The following is a 13,393-nucleotide window of genomic DNA, read 5'->3' as shown; positions in this document are numbered from 1 at the left end:
AAAAAAAAAAACCCATTGCCGTTGAGTCAATTCTGACTCATAGTGACCCTATAGGACAGAGTAGAACTGCCACATAGGGTTTCCAAGAAGCAGCTGGTGGATTTGAACTGCCTACCTTTTGGTTAGCAGCTGAGCTCTTAACCACAAATGAGTAAAATCACTGAAAGCTTCACCTTTTACAGATTGGCTGTAAACTGCCAAATCACTGTAATTCTACATTTTGAATTGTCATTCTTAATAATCATTGGTACAGGTTTCAGTAATGACAGTCAGGAGGGTCTTCATTGGTCCAACAAATCTTACTATTTACTAAATGGTAATAGAAAAAGATAAGAGTAGAAATTATGTGAGTCTTTTGTGTTCTGTTTGATTAGTTTATGTGAAAGGTTCCCTAAAAGATGTTTTCCAAGATTATCCTAGCTATTGTTTTTATACCTCAGGGCTTAGTTGGTATGTCCTTGTGAGTCCTTGTAAGTCCTTGTGAGTCTAGCTCCAGCTGGGCCACGTTCAAGGACAGGGAATAATGGCTCCAGTGTTACCTCCTAAATCACTCCCTCCTTTTGATTGGAAATTAGAGATAACACATCAATGATCAGTACCTGGACTTAGTTGGGCTTCTAGACAGTGGCCATGGCAAGCTCTTTAAACTCACAGTGCTGGTTTTCCACCAGTTACCATCTGGTTCTTCAGCAGGATCTTAAGTAAGAGCGACGTTTTCATCAATCACTTGCTGAAAACATTTCAGCTCGAGGCCTTCTTTTGCCCTTTAAGTGTGTAAGACAATAGAAGATAAGTTTTATTATGCCTAATACTATCAGGATACAGACTATTATTATTCCTTGCAATAGTGATCTAGCCTGTGTGCTTATTCCTGATGGTAACCAACCAAATAAATCTGGTGTTTGTAAGAGTGTTATAGTGTGTAACCAAGTAGCTTACTGTCTAATTCTGTGTATTTCCTGTTCTGTTTCTCCTGTATTGTTTATCCAAATGCAACAAGAGTTACTTGCTACAGCATAGACTACACATTCTTGGGCTGATAAAAAATCTAAGGCTATTATATTATCTCATGCCACCTTAGCTAATGAGGTCAGAGATCGCCGTTGTGTTTCCATCCAATTAGCAACTTGGTCTGCTTTTTGTCCCATAGTGATCGACAAATTTCTTAAAGATTTCTCTAATTCAGCTATACCGTAAGTAGGATTTAAAGCTCTTAGAAATGACTGACTCCACACTGAGTGTTGGACCAACCGATTTTCTTCTGACTCTCGTTTTACAATGTGTAACAATTTAACATTACCTTTCCAATATTTACTGGCATCATTACTATGAATATTTAAAGATAATCCTAAAGTTCCCAAAGTGCATTGCCCACACATTCGCCAGGAGTCTAACCAAAAGATTGCCCATGTAAATTCACTGTCAGTTGGAAAGGGATCATCTAAACTAGTATAGTTGGAGCCACCACATCAAAACAGATATATCTATAAGGAGCACACAAAGCTTGTCTAGAGGAAACAGAAGTTATAGGAGAATTTACATGTGACAGCCAAGTTTCCATCAGAGAATACTTGATTAGCAAGATAATACAGGATGGACCTGTTACTGTTAGAGGTCTTCGGTTAATCTGTTTAAAGTGTTCTTTCCTAGGGCAAGTTGCCCCTCCATGGTTTACCTGTTAACAATCACGGGTTACTTTCTCAGAAGCGGAAGTGGGGCCTAAGACAAAACAGAGTCTGAGTCAGATCTTATGTTAGTCATTTTAGTTAGGCCAAGTGCCTCAGTTTCAGAGCCATGTTGGTAGAATTACTTGATTTCCCAAAGGCTGACTCAAGGTGTGAGGTTGATCTCCTCTTAGAACCTGTTTTTTTCAAGATAAATAATTTTCTGTATAGCAAGGAGGTGACAGTTTGATTACAAACATTAGACGGGTATTTCATGCAACACTGTCTTGAAGACTAATTAAACTAATTACTGATTTGTCTTAAACATAGCCCCCAGTCTGATCTTTGGAGTCAGCTTCCCAGAACAGACTGAATTCTTTAAAAAAGCACAATGTCCAAATCAAAATGGTCTTATTAGTTTATCTGGACTATTGTTTGACTCACAAGTGCCTTCAGGAACCAACTTTTTTCCTCAAAGCTCAAAGTTCAAAAGGACACCCAAGGGCTGTGGCCTGTGTGGGTTACCCCAACCTCCATGAAAGCCAGAAATCTGGAGAGAGATTAATTTTTGTGGAATATATCCTATGGTATAATACACTGAAGGAATAATTGAGCTGAACTGTGGATATTTGTGCCTGGCAGGAATTTTAGGATTCAGGCAAGATTCCATGCTTCCTAGGCCTGTCTTGTAAAGATATTTTATAGACTCCTAAGCCCTAAGGTGCGCACTTGTGGCGCAGAGGTTCAGAGGTCTGCTGCTAACCAAAATGTTGTCAGTTCGAATCCACCAGCCACTCCTTGGAAACCCTATGGGGCAGTTCTACTCTGTCCTAAAGGATCTCTGTAAGTTAGAATTGACTCCACAATTAGTTTATTTATTTTTTTCTTTTTTAAGCCCTAAGGGCGGTGCAAATGGTTAACACACTTAGCTGCTAACTGAGGTTCAAGTTCAGTCAGAGGCACCTCAGAAGAAAGGCCTAGCGATCTTCTGAAAAAATCAGCTGTTGAAAGCCCTGTGGAGCACAGTTCTACTCCAACTCACATGGGGTCACCATAAGTTAAAACTGACTTGACGGCAACTGGTTAAGCCCTAAGGTAGATTTCTGAAGAATTATTTTATTCTTCCTTATGAAAAAATTTGTTACCTTTCAAATAATTTCTTGAAAAGTTAGGCGTGTATCCTGCTTAGCTGTTTCTAGAAGTGGATGGCAGCACTGGCCTTTGCACATTACTCTTTAGCATCCTTGGTTTTGCAGTTCTGTTACTTGCTTATCCATCCTTTCAACGCTGAAGGTCAGGATCCCTTCTAGGGAGCTCTGAAGATTTCTTAGGGCTTTATTATTAGATTGCAATTGAGCTATGATAATCTCAGGGTTCCCAGATTAGAGACAAGTGAATAAATAAAAACATTGAGTTATTACTTCAAAGTGTGTATGTGGAAATCTTAAAATGTCCACTTTTGTAGTTATCTTGTTTTTTTCCTTCTTCCTTCCTTTCTGATATTTACAGACTGTCTACTATGTGCTGGGTGTTAGCTAAGGTGCAACACACATGCAGAAACACAACTCACACATATACAAACACAACTCACACATACATGCAGTCACACCGTGATCTCGATCCTTTGGAAGGATAGGGATAATTATGGGAAAAATATATGAATTTCAATAACTGTAACGCTAAGGATGGGCCATCTGAGTGATACAAAGAGCAGTCAGAGTTTGGAGAAAAGAGACCCAGCCCTTTGGGTAAAGAAAGGCTCTCTGGAGGACCAAATATTTGAGCTGGGCATTGAGTGATGGGCGGGACTCAGACAGATTGGGCTTAAGGAAGGAAGAGTATGAGCCTGGAAGCAGGAGGGTGGTGAGAGTGAGGTGGATTTGAGAGCCAGGGGAGTCCAGTTGAAAATTAGGCATACCAGAATGAAGAACAGGAAATAAAGCTGGCGGTGAAGGTTGGGGAGGATTTGTGAATGGATGCCATGCTTGTGGGTCTCGACTTTATTCTCATGCTGGAATTAAATGCCACTCTTTCTATATCTGTGACATTGGACAAACTGGGTAGCATCTCTGGTTCTCAGAGTTCTCAAAAGGCTTTTCTCTCCTGACTGAGTCGTTGTTCTGTTGATTAACTGAGTGACCCGTGTAGACTACAATGAATGATAAGATTGTCCCTGGTTCTCTGTTTATGTTAGTTTACTTCCTGTCCCTTTAAAAGTAAGTAAACGTAGAGTACAGAGTGTTAGGTTTCTTTGGTCTCTTATCTGTTTGCTCTGGTACAGAGGGAATAGGATTCTAGATGGTTAAATTATCCTATACCTGTCTTGTGTCTAGGCCAAGAGGTTTTTCCTTATTTCTAAGATCTTTTGAGAAATACTAAATTTACTTAAAATAAAATATATGGGAGAATCCAATAGGTTTCTGTAAGGTAGATGCTTTATTTGTCTGTGGAGATGTTTGTAACCTTCACTAACTGATGTTATTTTGAACACTAGCCAGAAACCTTAGGGATACTGTGAAAGCAGAGCTTACGTTATGCACAGAGCCATGTGGCCCTCATGGCTTGAGTTGAAATGGCCTCTGAAAATTTGGAGCCAAGAAATATGATAAAATAGGCTAATCTCAGCATCTGTAGCTTCAAGATCTCCCCTATCAAAGGACCTTGTACCCATAGAAACCAGACATACTAGTGGGCCGAGCAAGGCCTTAAGGAAGGCCTTTTTGGGACAGTGAGTTTAGACAAGAACAGCCATCAGATAGAAAAGCCAAGTCATCATATTTCACCTGTACTAGCTAATAATTGTTTTTTTTTGAAAATTTTTTATTGTGCATTAGGTGAAAGTTTACAGAGCAAATTTGTTTTCCATTCAATAGTTTGTACACAGTGTACATGACATTGGTTTCATTCCCCACAATGTGTCAGCACTCTTTCCATTTCCATCCTAGGTTCCCTGTTTCCTTCTGTCCTAGTTCTATCCCTTCCTGCCTTCTCATCTTTGCTTTTGGGCAACTGTTGCCCTTTTGACTTTGTATAACTGATTGTTCTAAGGGGCACATTCCTCTCAGGTGTTATTGTAACTAACTAATAATTCTAGTGAGTATATTTTGAATAGGCTTTACATTTTATAAAGGTCTTTTCAGGCATATTCTCTGAATTTTAATAGCTCAGATGAGATGGGTTTTGTCATCGTCGCCATATTGGTAGCCTGCCCAGAGTCTCAGAGCTGTTGGGAAGCTCCCTCAGGTCCCAGAAAGGCTGCCTGGCCTTGGGCAGCAGGACACTGACACTGAGAGACAGCCACATTCCGAGCCGATGCCTTCACTCCACTGGCTGTAAGCTCGTAGGACCATTTACCAGTGTCTCGGCTGTGTTGTCCACCATGCTCTGTGGCACTTTCTTGGTTTCCTGTCAGCAACTCATGGATCAGCTTAAAGGACTCCAGGAGGGAATTTTGGATGCTCAAGAGTTTTCCTAATGTATCTAGTCCCACTACTGGTCTAATTGCTTTGAGATTCTGTAACTGGCCAGCACTGAAGGAAACAGGGACATAGATTATTTCAGACACCTGATCAGTGTAAATAGTTGACGGGACAGTTCTTATTCTACAAAGTTGTTATAGTTAGTTCCTGCCAGGTTGTCCCTGGACTCACGGCAACCCCATGCACGGTGGAATGAAACGCTGCTGGGTCCTGTGCCGTCCACTTGATCAGTTGCAGATCGGACCATTTTGATCCATAAAGTTTTCATTGGTTGATTTTTGGAAGTAGATCACCAGGCCTTGTTTCCTAGTCTGTCTTAGTCTGGAAGCTTCACTAAAACTTGTTCAATATCAGTAACACATAAGCCTCCACTGACAGATAGGTGGTGCCTGCACATGAGGGGCTTTGGCTGGGACTTGAACTCAGGTCTCCCACATTAAAAAAAACAAAAAAGCAAAAAACAAAAACAAACCTGTTTCCGACCCATAGTGACCCTAGAGGACGGAGTAGAACTACCCCATAGGATTTCCAAGGAGCAGCTGGTGGATTTGAACTGCCAGCCTTTTGGTTAGCAGCTGCATCACTTAACCACTGTGCTACTAGGGCCCCTATGTATACACCCGTATATATTTGCATGTGTATATGTGCATGTATACACATAGGGTGAGAATTCTACCAGTGAACCACCACTGCCCCTGCTCTATATATAGGTTTATAAATATTTCCCTAACAAAGCTAAATCTTTCAAGCTTGCCTGGACCCATCTCTATTACTAAATCTTCTTGGTTCTTCTTCTGTTTGAGTTGAGGGCATCTTGACCCCTGGGCCAATATAAGATAGTGGGGACTTTACTTTGCAGTAGTTTCTAGTTGGTGGTATAGGGCATGGATATCCAGCATTTCGGTGAATTACGTATTACAGTGAAACCTGTGAGAGCTGGAACTCAACGAGACTGCCTTGTTTTTCCGGGTCTCACAAGTTTACCACCTTTGACAGAGTGGGAAATATTTGCGTTTTCTGTGTCTGACAGGTTTCTGCCTGACATGGGTTGCAGCTTTCACAAGTTTTACTGAATTTAGAAAGGACTTTGAAGGTAATTGGGTGTAATCTGGCCTGTTTTAACCAGACCACCATCGGAAACTCTCATGGTTTGTTTCCTTCTTCAGGTTTCTCTGGGAATTGTGTTGGCTGTGGAAAGAAAGGCTTCTGTTACTTCACGGAATTTTCCAATCATATAAATCTTAAATTGACCACCCAGCCCAAGAAGCAGAAACACTTGAAGTACTACCTGGTCCGTAATGCACATGGAACTCTAACTAAAGGACCTTTAATTTGTTGGAAAGGCTCAGGTGAGCTTCCCCCTCTGGTGGAGGGTGTGTAGGTGTGTGGTGAGGTGTCCTCCAAGTGGACACAGATGCTGATCAGCACGACTGTGAGGAGAGACCATTCTCCAGTGGGCGTGGATTGTAGGTAAAAGGTCAGACCTTTGAAATTAGCAGTGCTATTTTGCATTTAGTGTGTTTAGCTGGTTTATAGTGGCAGACTAATTGTATGGGACTTTTAAAAGTTGACAGAGGTCCGCATTTTAAGAGCTTCAAGATGCAGGTAAGAGCAAGAAAAAGAAAAATAACTAAACAAGTAACTCTTTGATGACAATGGAGCCGCACTGTGCTGTGCCTCCTTGTGGTAAGTATTTAGAGCAGCAGTTTTCAACCAGGTTTTGATTTTGTTCTCCAGGGGACATTTGCTATATCTGGAGACATTTTGGAAACCTTGGTGGCACAGCGATTAAGAGCTACGGCTGCCAACCAAAAGGTCAGCAGTTCAAATCCACCAGGCACTCCTTGGAAACCCTATGGTGCAGTTCTACTCTGTCCTGCAGGGTCACTATGAGTTGGAATCATCTCGACAGTAATGCGTTGGTTTGTTTTGGGCTGAAATCAAGGTGTAGGCAAAGCCATGCCTCTTCTGGAAGCTCTAGGCGAGAATCTGGTGGCTGCAGGCGTTCCTCCGTTGGTGGCTGCATCACTTCTATCTCTGTCTCCATCTTCACATGGCCTTCTCCTCTTCTGTGTCGAGTCTCCCTCTCTCTCCTTCTCAGGAGGACACGTGATTGCATTCAGGGCCCACTCAGGTAATCCAGGATAATCTCCCCATCTCAAGGTCTTTAATTAATCACAGCTACCAAGTCTTTGCCATATAAGGTGACAGTACAGCTTTCAGGGATAAAAAACCTGGTTCCCTGGAGCCATTATTCAGCCTGCCTCAGAGGGTATGAGAGTGGGCTGGGTAAAGCGTGCCATGTAGGATCGCTATGAGCTGGAATCGACGGCAACAGGTTTGGTGTTTTTTTTCTGGGTGGGGGGACATTTTGGTTGCCGTACCTAGTGAGGGGTAGGGGAATGTTGCTGTTGGCATCTAGAGAATAGAGGCCAGGGATGCTGCTAAACATCCTACAATGCGCAGGCAAGATAGCCTCCCACAGCAAAGACTTATCCAGCCCAAAATGTCAATAGTTCTCAGCTTGAGAAACCCTGATTTAGAGAAAGCTTGGCTAGAATGATGGCCCCCCGAACCCTGTTGTCTCTGAGCAGAAAGACCAGTTCACGTTTCTGGTTTCTGAAGAAGTAACTGGGCTAAAGCTTTATGAAGCATTAGGAAAGAAAGATCTCCACTCCAGACCTTCTTCATCTCCCCTGTATCTCTCATGGCTACAGTCAGCAATGGCAGGGAAGATGGAAGGGTGGCTAAACTTCAGAGAGGCCTAACCTTGGGATGCTCACTGAGCTACACCCACTTGAGGAATGTGTCTTTGTCAGGGTTCTCAGGGAGACGACCTTGTCCCTCACTTGTCTGTTTTTGTTGATGTCTGGTCACCTGGGATCTGCCCATTCAGGCCCCATGAGTAGAAGGAAGAGGCTTCATGAGTGGGTGGCAGTTCTCATCTCCCCCTGCCCTGTCCCTCTTTTCCCTCTTTTTTTCTTTCCTTACTTTATTTATTATTTAGTAAATATTTCTTGAGCTCCTACTATGTGTCAGCCATTTCCTAGGCCTGGGGTGCAGTAATTCTTCCTATTGAGGGGCCATTTAACAGTCTTAGATCACTTGCTATGACCAAGAACGTCATAGGCTAGATATGCCACTGAGGATCTTTATGACTGAGGATGACTTATGAAATGGAGGAAAGTGTTGGTTATTCCCTCACCTTTGAGCAATACTCTATTCTTTCCTTGAACTTTGAAGGCAGAGATTAAATGACTCACTTGAGTCATCTGTTTTTCTCTTTCCTCCCGATGTTCACTATCGCTCCAACTCCTGACAGAGTGTGGTGAGGTAGGTGGTTCCTGAGACTGATCCCTCCTCCCCTTGGTTTGGAGCCACAGGCAAAGAGTCGTACCCCTTGGTCCCCTGGCTACCCTAAATCAAAGACTAGGATGGTGTTGGCACCTTGTATGGTTATCTATGTGTCTCGCTCTCCTGTAGGACAAATTCCAGCCCAGGAAATCATCTCATAACTGTTGGAGACTAGTGAGTTGGTTTTCACACGTGTCTTCCTTTCCCCCTTAGAGTTCAGGAGCCGGCAGGCCTCTGCCAGCACGTGTTCCAGTTCTCTCTTCCAGCCAGTGGAGAACTCTGGGCCTCTGGCTACCTTCCCCAGTGAGCCCGTCCCTGAAGCAAACCCGAGCATGGTGATGGGATCGCAACAGGCAGGTGAGGTGATGGAGCACCACCAGAGGCTGCTAAACACGCAGATGATGTAGTCAAACATCCTTCAAAATAAGTAAAGGTCACATTATCTTTCTCTCCAGTGTCTTTAAATTTCAACTTGAATTTGTGATGGCTTTCAGCACAGAATGCTTTATTATTAATTTGGAAAGTTTTTCTGCATTCCTCTTTGATACTCAGTGCCATCTCCTTGACGGTGGGATCACATATTAGCTCCCTCTGCATCCCCACAGGGTACAGCTACCTGTGTACTGGATACTTAGTCAGGGTTTGCATGGAATTGCTAGGAGGGGCAGACAAGACTAGATAGCTGCCATTTATCATGTGCTCAGTATGCCTCAGCTCTGTATACGTATCTCATTTAATCCTATGAACAACCCTGGTTTTAGTTTCCCCATTTTAGTGGTTGGGAGATTGAGGCTCATAGAAGCTGAATATTTGCAGAGTCTCACAGACAATAAATGGTGGAGTCAGGTATTTTGACATCAGGTATTTCTGATTCCAAAAATGATGCACTTGGCATTTTGCCATTCTGAACAGACCTATTAAGCACCATAGTTGTTTTCCAAGTAACCAGCCTTCTCAAGGACTCTGGAAGGTCATTGGTTCTTTTCATTCCTACTGCCCAAAGGGTCTGCAGAAGAGCATTGGCCCTGAGAGGGGAGCCAGTGCCCTTGCACCCCACTTGTCGCTAACGAAGGGGTTGCTCCAGTGTTGGGAACATGCTGCCCTCCAGAGGCATCATGCTTCCCCTTCCCGTGGTATTTGCTGTGATCTTCACTGCCTGGGACTGGTGTGTGCTTGGGCCATGTCAGATGTCTGCCAGCTCGGTGACTGGTGAGACCAGTGGGTTCACAGTCAGAGCAGTTGGCTGTGAGTTCCTGCACTGCCACTTTCTAGTCGAGTGATTTGGGGCAGCTCATTTAAACTCTTTGAACCTCTGTTTTCTCATCTGTAAAGTTGGGGAAAGAAACTCGTGTCTGAATTGCAGGGTAGTTGTCAGAATTCAGTAAGGGATCACGATGGCATACACTTCTTAGTGCTTGCTGTTCAGAGCCAGGGGCTGCTCTGTGCACTTTACTTCTGTTAATTTATGGAGTAATTCTGACAGGGCTCTGAGGCTGTGCTATTATTATCTCCACTTTATGGATGAGAAAACTGAGGCACACGGAGGGTAGGTAAATGGCTAATAAGTGGCAGAACTGGGATTCCAGCAGAGGCAATCTGGCTTCAGAACCATGCTCTTCATCCCTCACTGGGCTGCCTTACCCACGGGGGGGCGTTTCGTGCTGCCCCCAGCTCTGAGTGCCCTGCAGACTTTCAGGCTTTCCAGACTATCCTGGTTGACTTGAGAGACAGAAGCAGTGCAGTCAGCCTCAGACGACAGAAACCATGGTTGCCCCGGAGTCACCCGCAGACCTGAGGAGCCCCAGGCCTGTGACCTAGGTGGCTGCAAACACAACAGCTTTCTTAGATACTTTTTTTTTCAAGAGGAACTATTTTATTGTAGTAAATATGTATGTAAAAAAGCATTTGCCATTTCAACAATCTTCATATGTACAATTCAGCGACGATATGTTCATCATGTTGGTCAACCATCACCCTTAAGCATTCCCAGATTTTTCCATCACCCTTAACAGAAGCTCAGTGTCCCCTAAGATTTGTGTCTTCCTTTATCTCTCACTTCTGGGCATACTTTGATACAAACCTGAACTCTGGAAGGTAAAAGAGAAGGTAGAAGGAAGGTAGACAGTTTCAGGTGTAATACTGGAATTCAGGGAGCCTCACCGGTCGGCCACTCATGCCCTCTGGCTCATCTTTTACCCCGACCGTGCTCACTGGAGAGAGAGAGAGTGTGTGTGTGTGTGCGTGTGTGCGTGCGCGCACGTGCGCTCAGAGGGGCAGGAAAGTCAGTTGGTCAGCACCCCTGGATCCACTGCAGGAATTCTGACTCCCAATGAGACTTGTCAGTGAGCAGCTAGTTTGTAAAAATGGAAGAAAAATGATTTCCTGCCTGCCTGACTCACAGAGCATTCCTGTAACTGACCCTGCTCTTCTTCTTTCTCTTTGCTTTCAGGACCGGCCTCTGATCACCCCTCGCTAACAGCAGCACTGGGGTCTGCTGTTTTCAATGGTAAAGATTCCCCAAAGCATCAGCAGTTGGTGAAGAGCAACCTGGTGGCTCTGCCAAGGCCCTCTGCGTTAGGTAGCGTTGCCTGCCCTGGCGGGCTGTGCTGGGTGGGTCCTGCGCTTCCCTGGGTGGAGGCACTGGAGGGGGCACTGGGAGCCTGCAGGCTGGGGCTGCTGAGCTTCCTGGTGTTGCTCGGAATGAGAGTCAGGCCAGGTCAGCAGGTGCCTCTTGAGTATGTGGGTCTGTGTCCTGGCCTATGCTGCTGGTGGGTGGGAGGCCAGGGCTTCTGCCATGGAGGGGTGGAGTCACACTTGGGAGGTCATGTGTGCCAGGAAGCAGTGGGAGATCTCATCTAGGAGGGCTAGTGAACCGTCTCACTGTGGGCCATGCATTAGGAGGACTGTAGAGTTCTGGAGAAACAAGGGGCAACATGGTGTTGTGGGAAGAACACAGGATTCAGGATCAGATACTCACGAGTTAAAAACCCAACTGTGTCTCTTTGGGATCTTGGACAAGTCTTCTGGCTAAATGTTTTCTTATCAAGAGATAAGAATTCCACTCCTAGGGTTGTTAAGAGGATCAAATGAGAGACGCTGTATGTAATGGGCATGTAATTGGCAACCATTATTGGTACTCAGTAATTGGTACCCATTATCATCAGCATCATCAGCATCATGGAGGGCTGGTCAGCTTGGGGAAGGCATCCTGGAGAAGCTGATAACTGAGCTGCGACTTAGAAGTTGGGGAATTTCTCTCTATCCTCCTTTATCCATATGGCTAAACTGAATTTTAGGATCAAAGACTTTTCACACTGGGAACCAAACCAAACCCCTTGCCACTGAGTTGATTCCTACTCATAGCAACCCTATAGGACAGAGTAGAACTGCCCTATAAGGTTTCCGAGGAGCAGCTGGTGGATTCCAACTGCTGACCTTTTGGTTAGCAGCCGAGCTCTTAACCACTATGCCACCAGCCCTTAAAAATCAACTACTCAACACTCGGTTTTAGAGGAGAAAACTGAAGCCCAGAGAGGCAGAGCCAGTTCTAGGATCCAGTCTTCCTACTTCCCTGTGCTGTTGGAGGACTTCCTGGTAAAAATCTTGTGAATTTTCTAACTTTTAGTTCAAGGAGCAAATATATTTTCTGAATTGAATGTAAAGCTTTCTAGTCCCAACCAGTGTATCTACTCTGGAATCCGAGATCAAGCCTTTGTCACCCCCAAAGCACAAGGAACCACAGGCAGGCCCCCACTTTTCTTCCTGTGATGGTTTCTTTTCCCCTAGGTCCTGAATTTAGGGGGAGCCTTGTGGCCGAGGAGCTGGGCCTCTGGGCATGGGGGTGGGAGGCCTGTGGGGGTGGGGGTGGGAGGCTTGTGGGGATGGTGGTGGGAGGCCTCTGGGGATGAGGGTGGGAGGCCTCTGGGCATGGGGGTGGGAGGCCTGTGACGGAGATGCCTCCTCCTGTGAACTGTGAGCTGTGGATTCCCATCCTTCACCCCAACACCAGGAAAGTGTGGACATCTCTCAGCCTGTGTTGCTGTAACAATTGGCTCTGGAAAGGCAGGCTGGGGAGTCCCCTTCTGTAGTTAACTGAATGCACTTTCCTTGCTGTGCTCCATGGAAGGGTGTGGGAAATACATTGTTATTAGCTGCATTTGAGTCAGCCTACGACTCATAGCAACCCCATACACAGTGGGAAGAACTGCCGCCTGGTCCTGCTCCATCCCTGTGTTGCAGATCAGACCATTGTGATCCATAAGGTTTTCACTGGCTGATTTTTGGAAGTAGATGACCACGTCTTTCTTCCTAGTCCATCTTAGTCAGGAAACTCTGCTAAGGCCTGTTCAGCATTGTAACAACCCGCAAGCCTCCACTGACAGACGAGGGGTGGCTGTGCTTGAGGTTCATTGACCAGGAATTGAACTGGGGTCACCTGCATGGAAGGCAGGAATTCTGCCATGGAACCATCAGTTTTCTAACTTCCCTCGCGTGTCACTCAAGCACTTCTGGAATCTAGCGCCACCTCCTTGTTGAACCCCATTCCCTGTTATTTCTGCTCATACGGCGGTGCCACAGCTGCATCGCATCCGAGAATTCAGTGCCCCCTCCCTCCCCATTATGTCTCCATGCCCTGATCATACGTTTCCACGTGCTTGAATCGCTCTCTCCACTCACCTGTTAACCGTGCCCTTCAGAGCTTAGCTCAGGTATCACCTCCTCCACCAAGCCCATCTCCCTTCTGTGGACTCCCAGGCATTATAGTTTTAGTTGCATTGTTGCTTGTATCTGTGTGGGCTGCTGACTCCCGGGGCTGTGAGGGTCCTGAGTGCAGGGCTGTCATGCTCGTTGCTGGACCTCCAGCACCTGGCTGGCATGGAGCCAGCACAGAGGGGC

The 13,393-nt window shown here is 45.2% G+C and overlaps 1 protein-coding gene across 1 annotated transcript in view; it reads left to right on the top strand.

Annotated features, from left to right (window-relative positions):
* The window catches only part of GREB1 (growth regulating estrogen receptor binding 1), a 104,598-nt gene that overhangs the window by 16,653 nt on the left and 74,552 nt on the right, over positions 1-13,393 (top strand). Inside the window, exons 4-6 of the mRNA XM_004373051.1 lie at positions 6,310-6,492; positions 8,711-8,854; positions 10,947-11,075. Of these exons, the coding sequence (XP_004373108.1) occupies positions 6,310-6,492; positions 8,711-8,854; positions 10,947-11,075 (456 nt within the window). The remainder of the gene's footprint in view (positions 1-6,309; positions 6,493-8,710; positions 8,855-10,946; positions 11,076-13,393) is intronic.

The sequence above is a fragment of the Trichechus manatus genome, unplaced genomic scaffold, assembly GCF_000243295.1.
Source record: "Trichechus manatus latirostris isolate Lorelei unplaced genomic scaffold, TriManLat1.0 scaffold00023, whole genome shotgun sequence".
Classification (NCBI taxonomy): Eukaryota; Metazoa; Chordata; class Mammalia; order Sirenia; family Trichechidae; genus Trichechus; species Trichechus manatus.
This window is presented reverse-complemented; position numbering and strand designations above follow the sequence as displayed.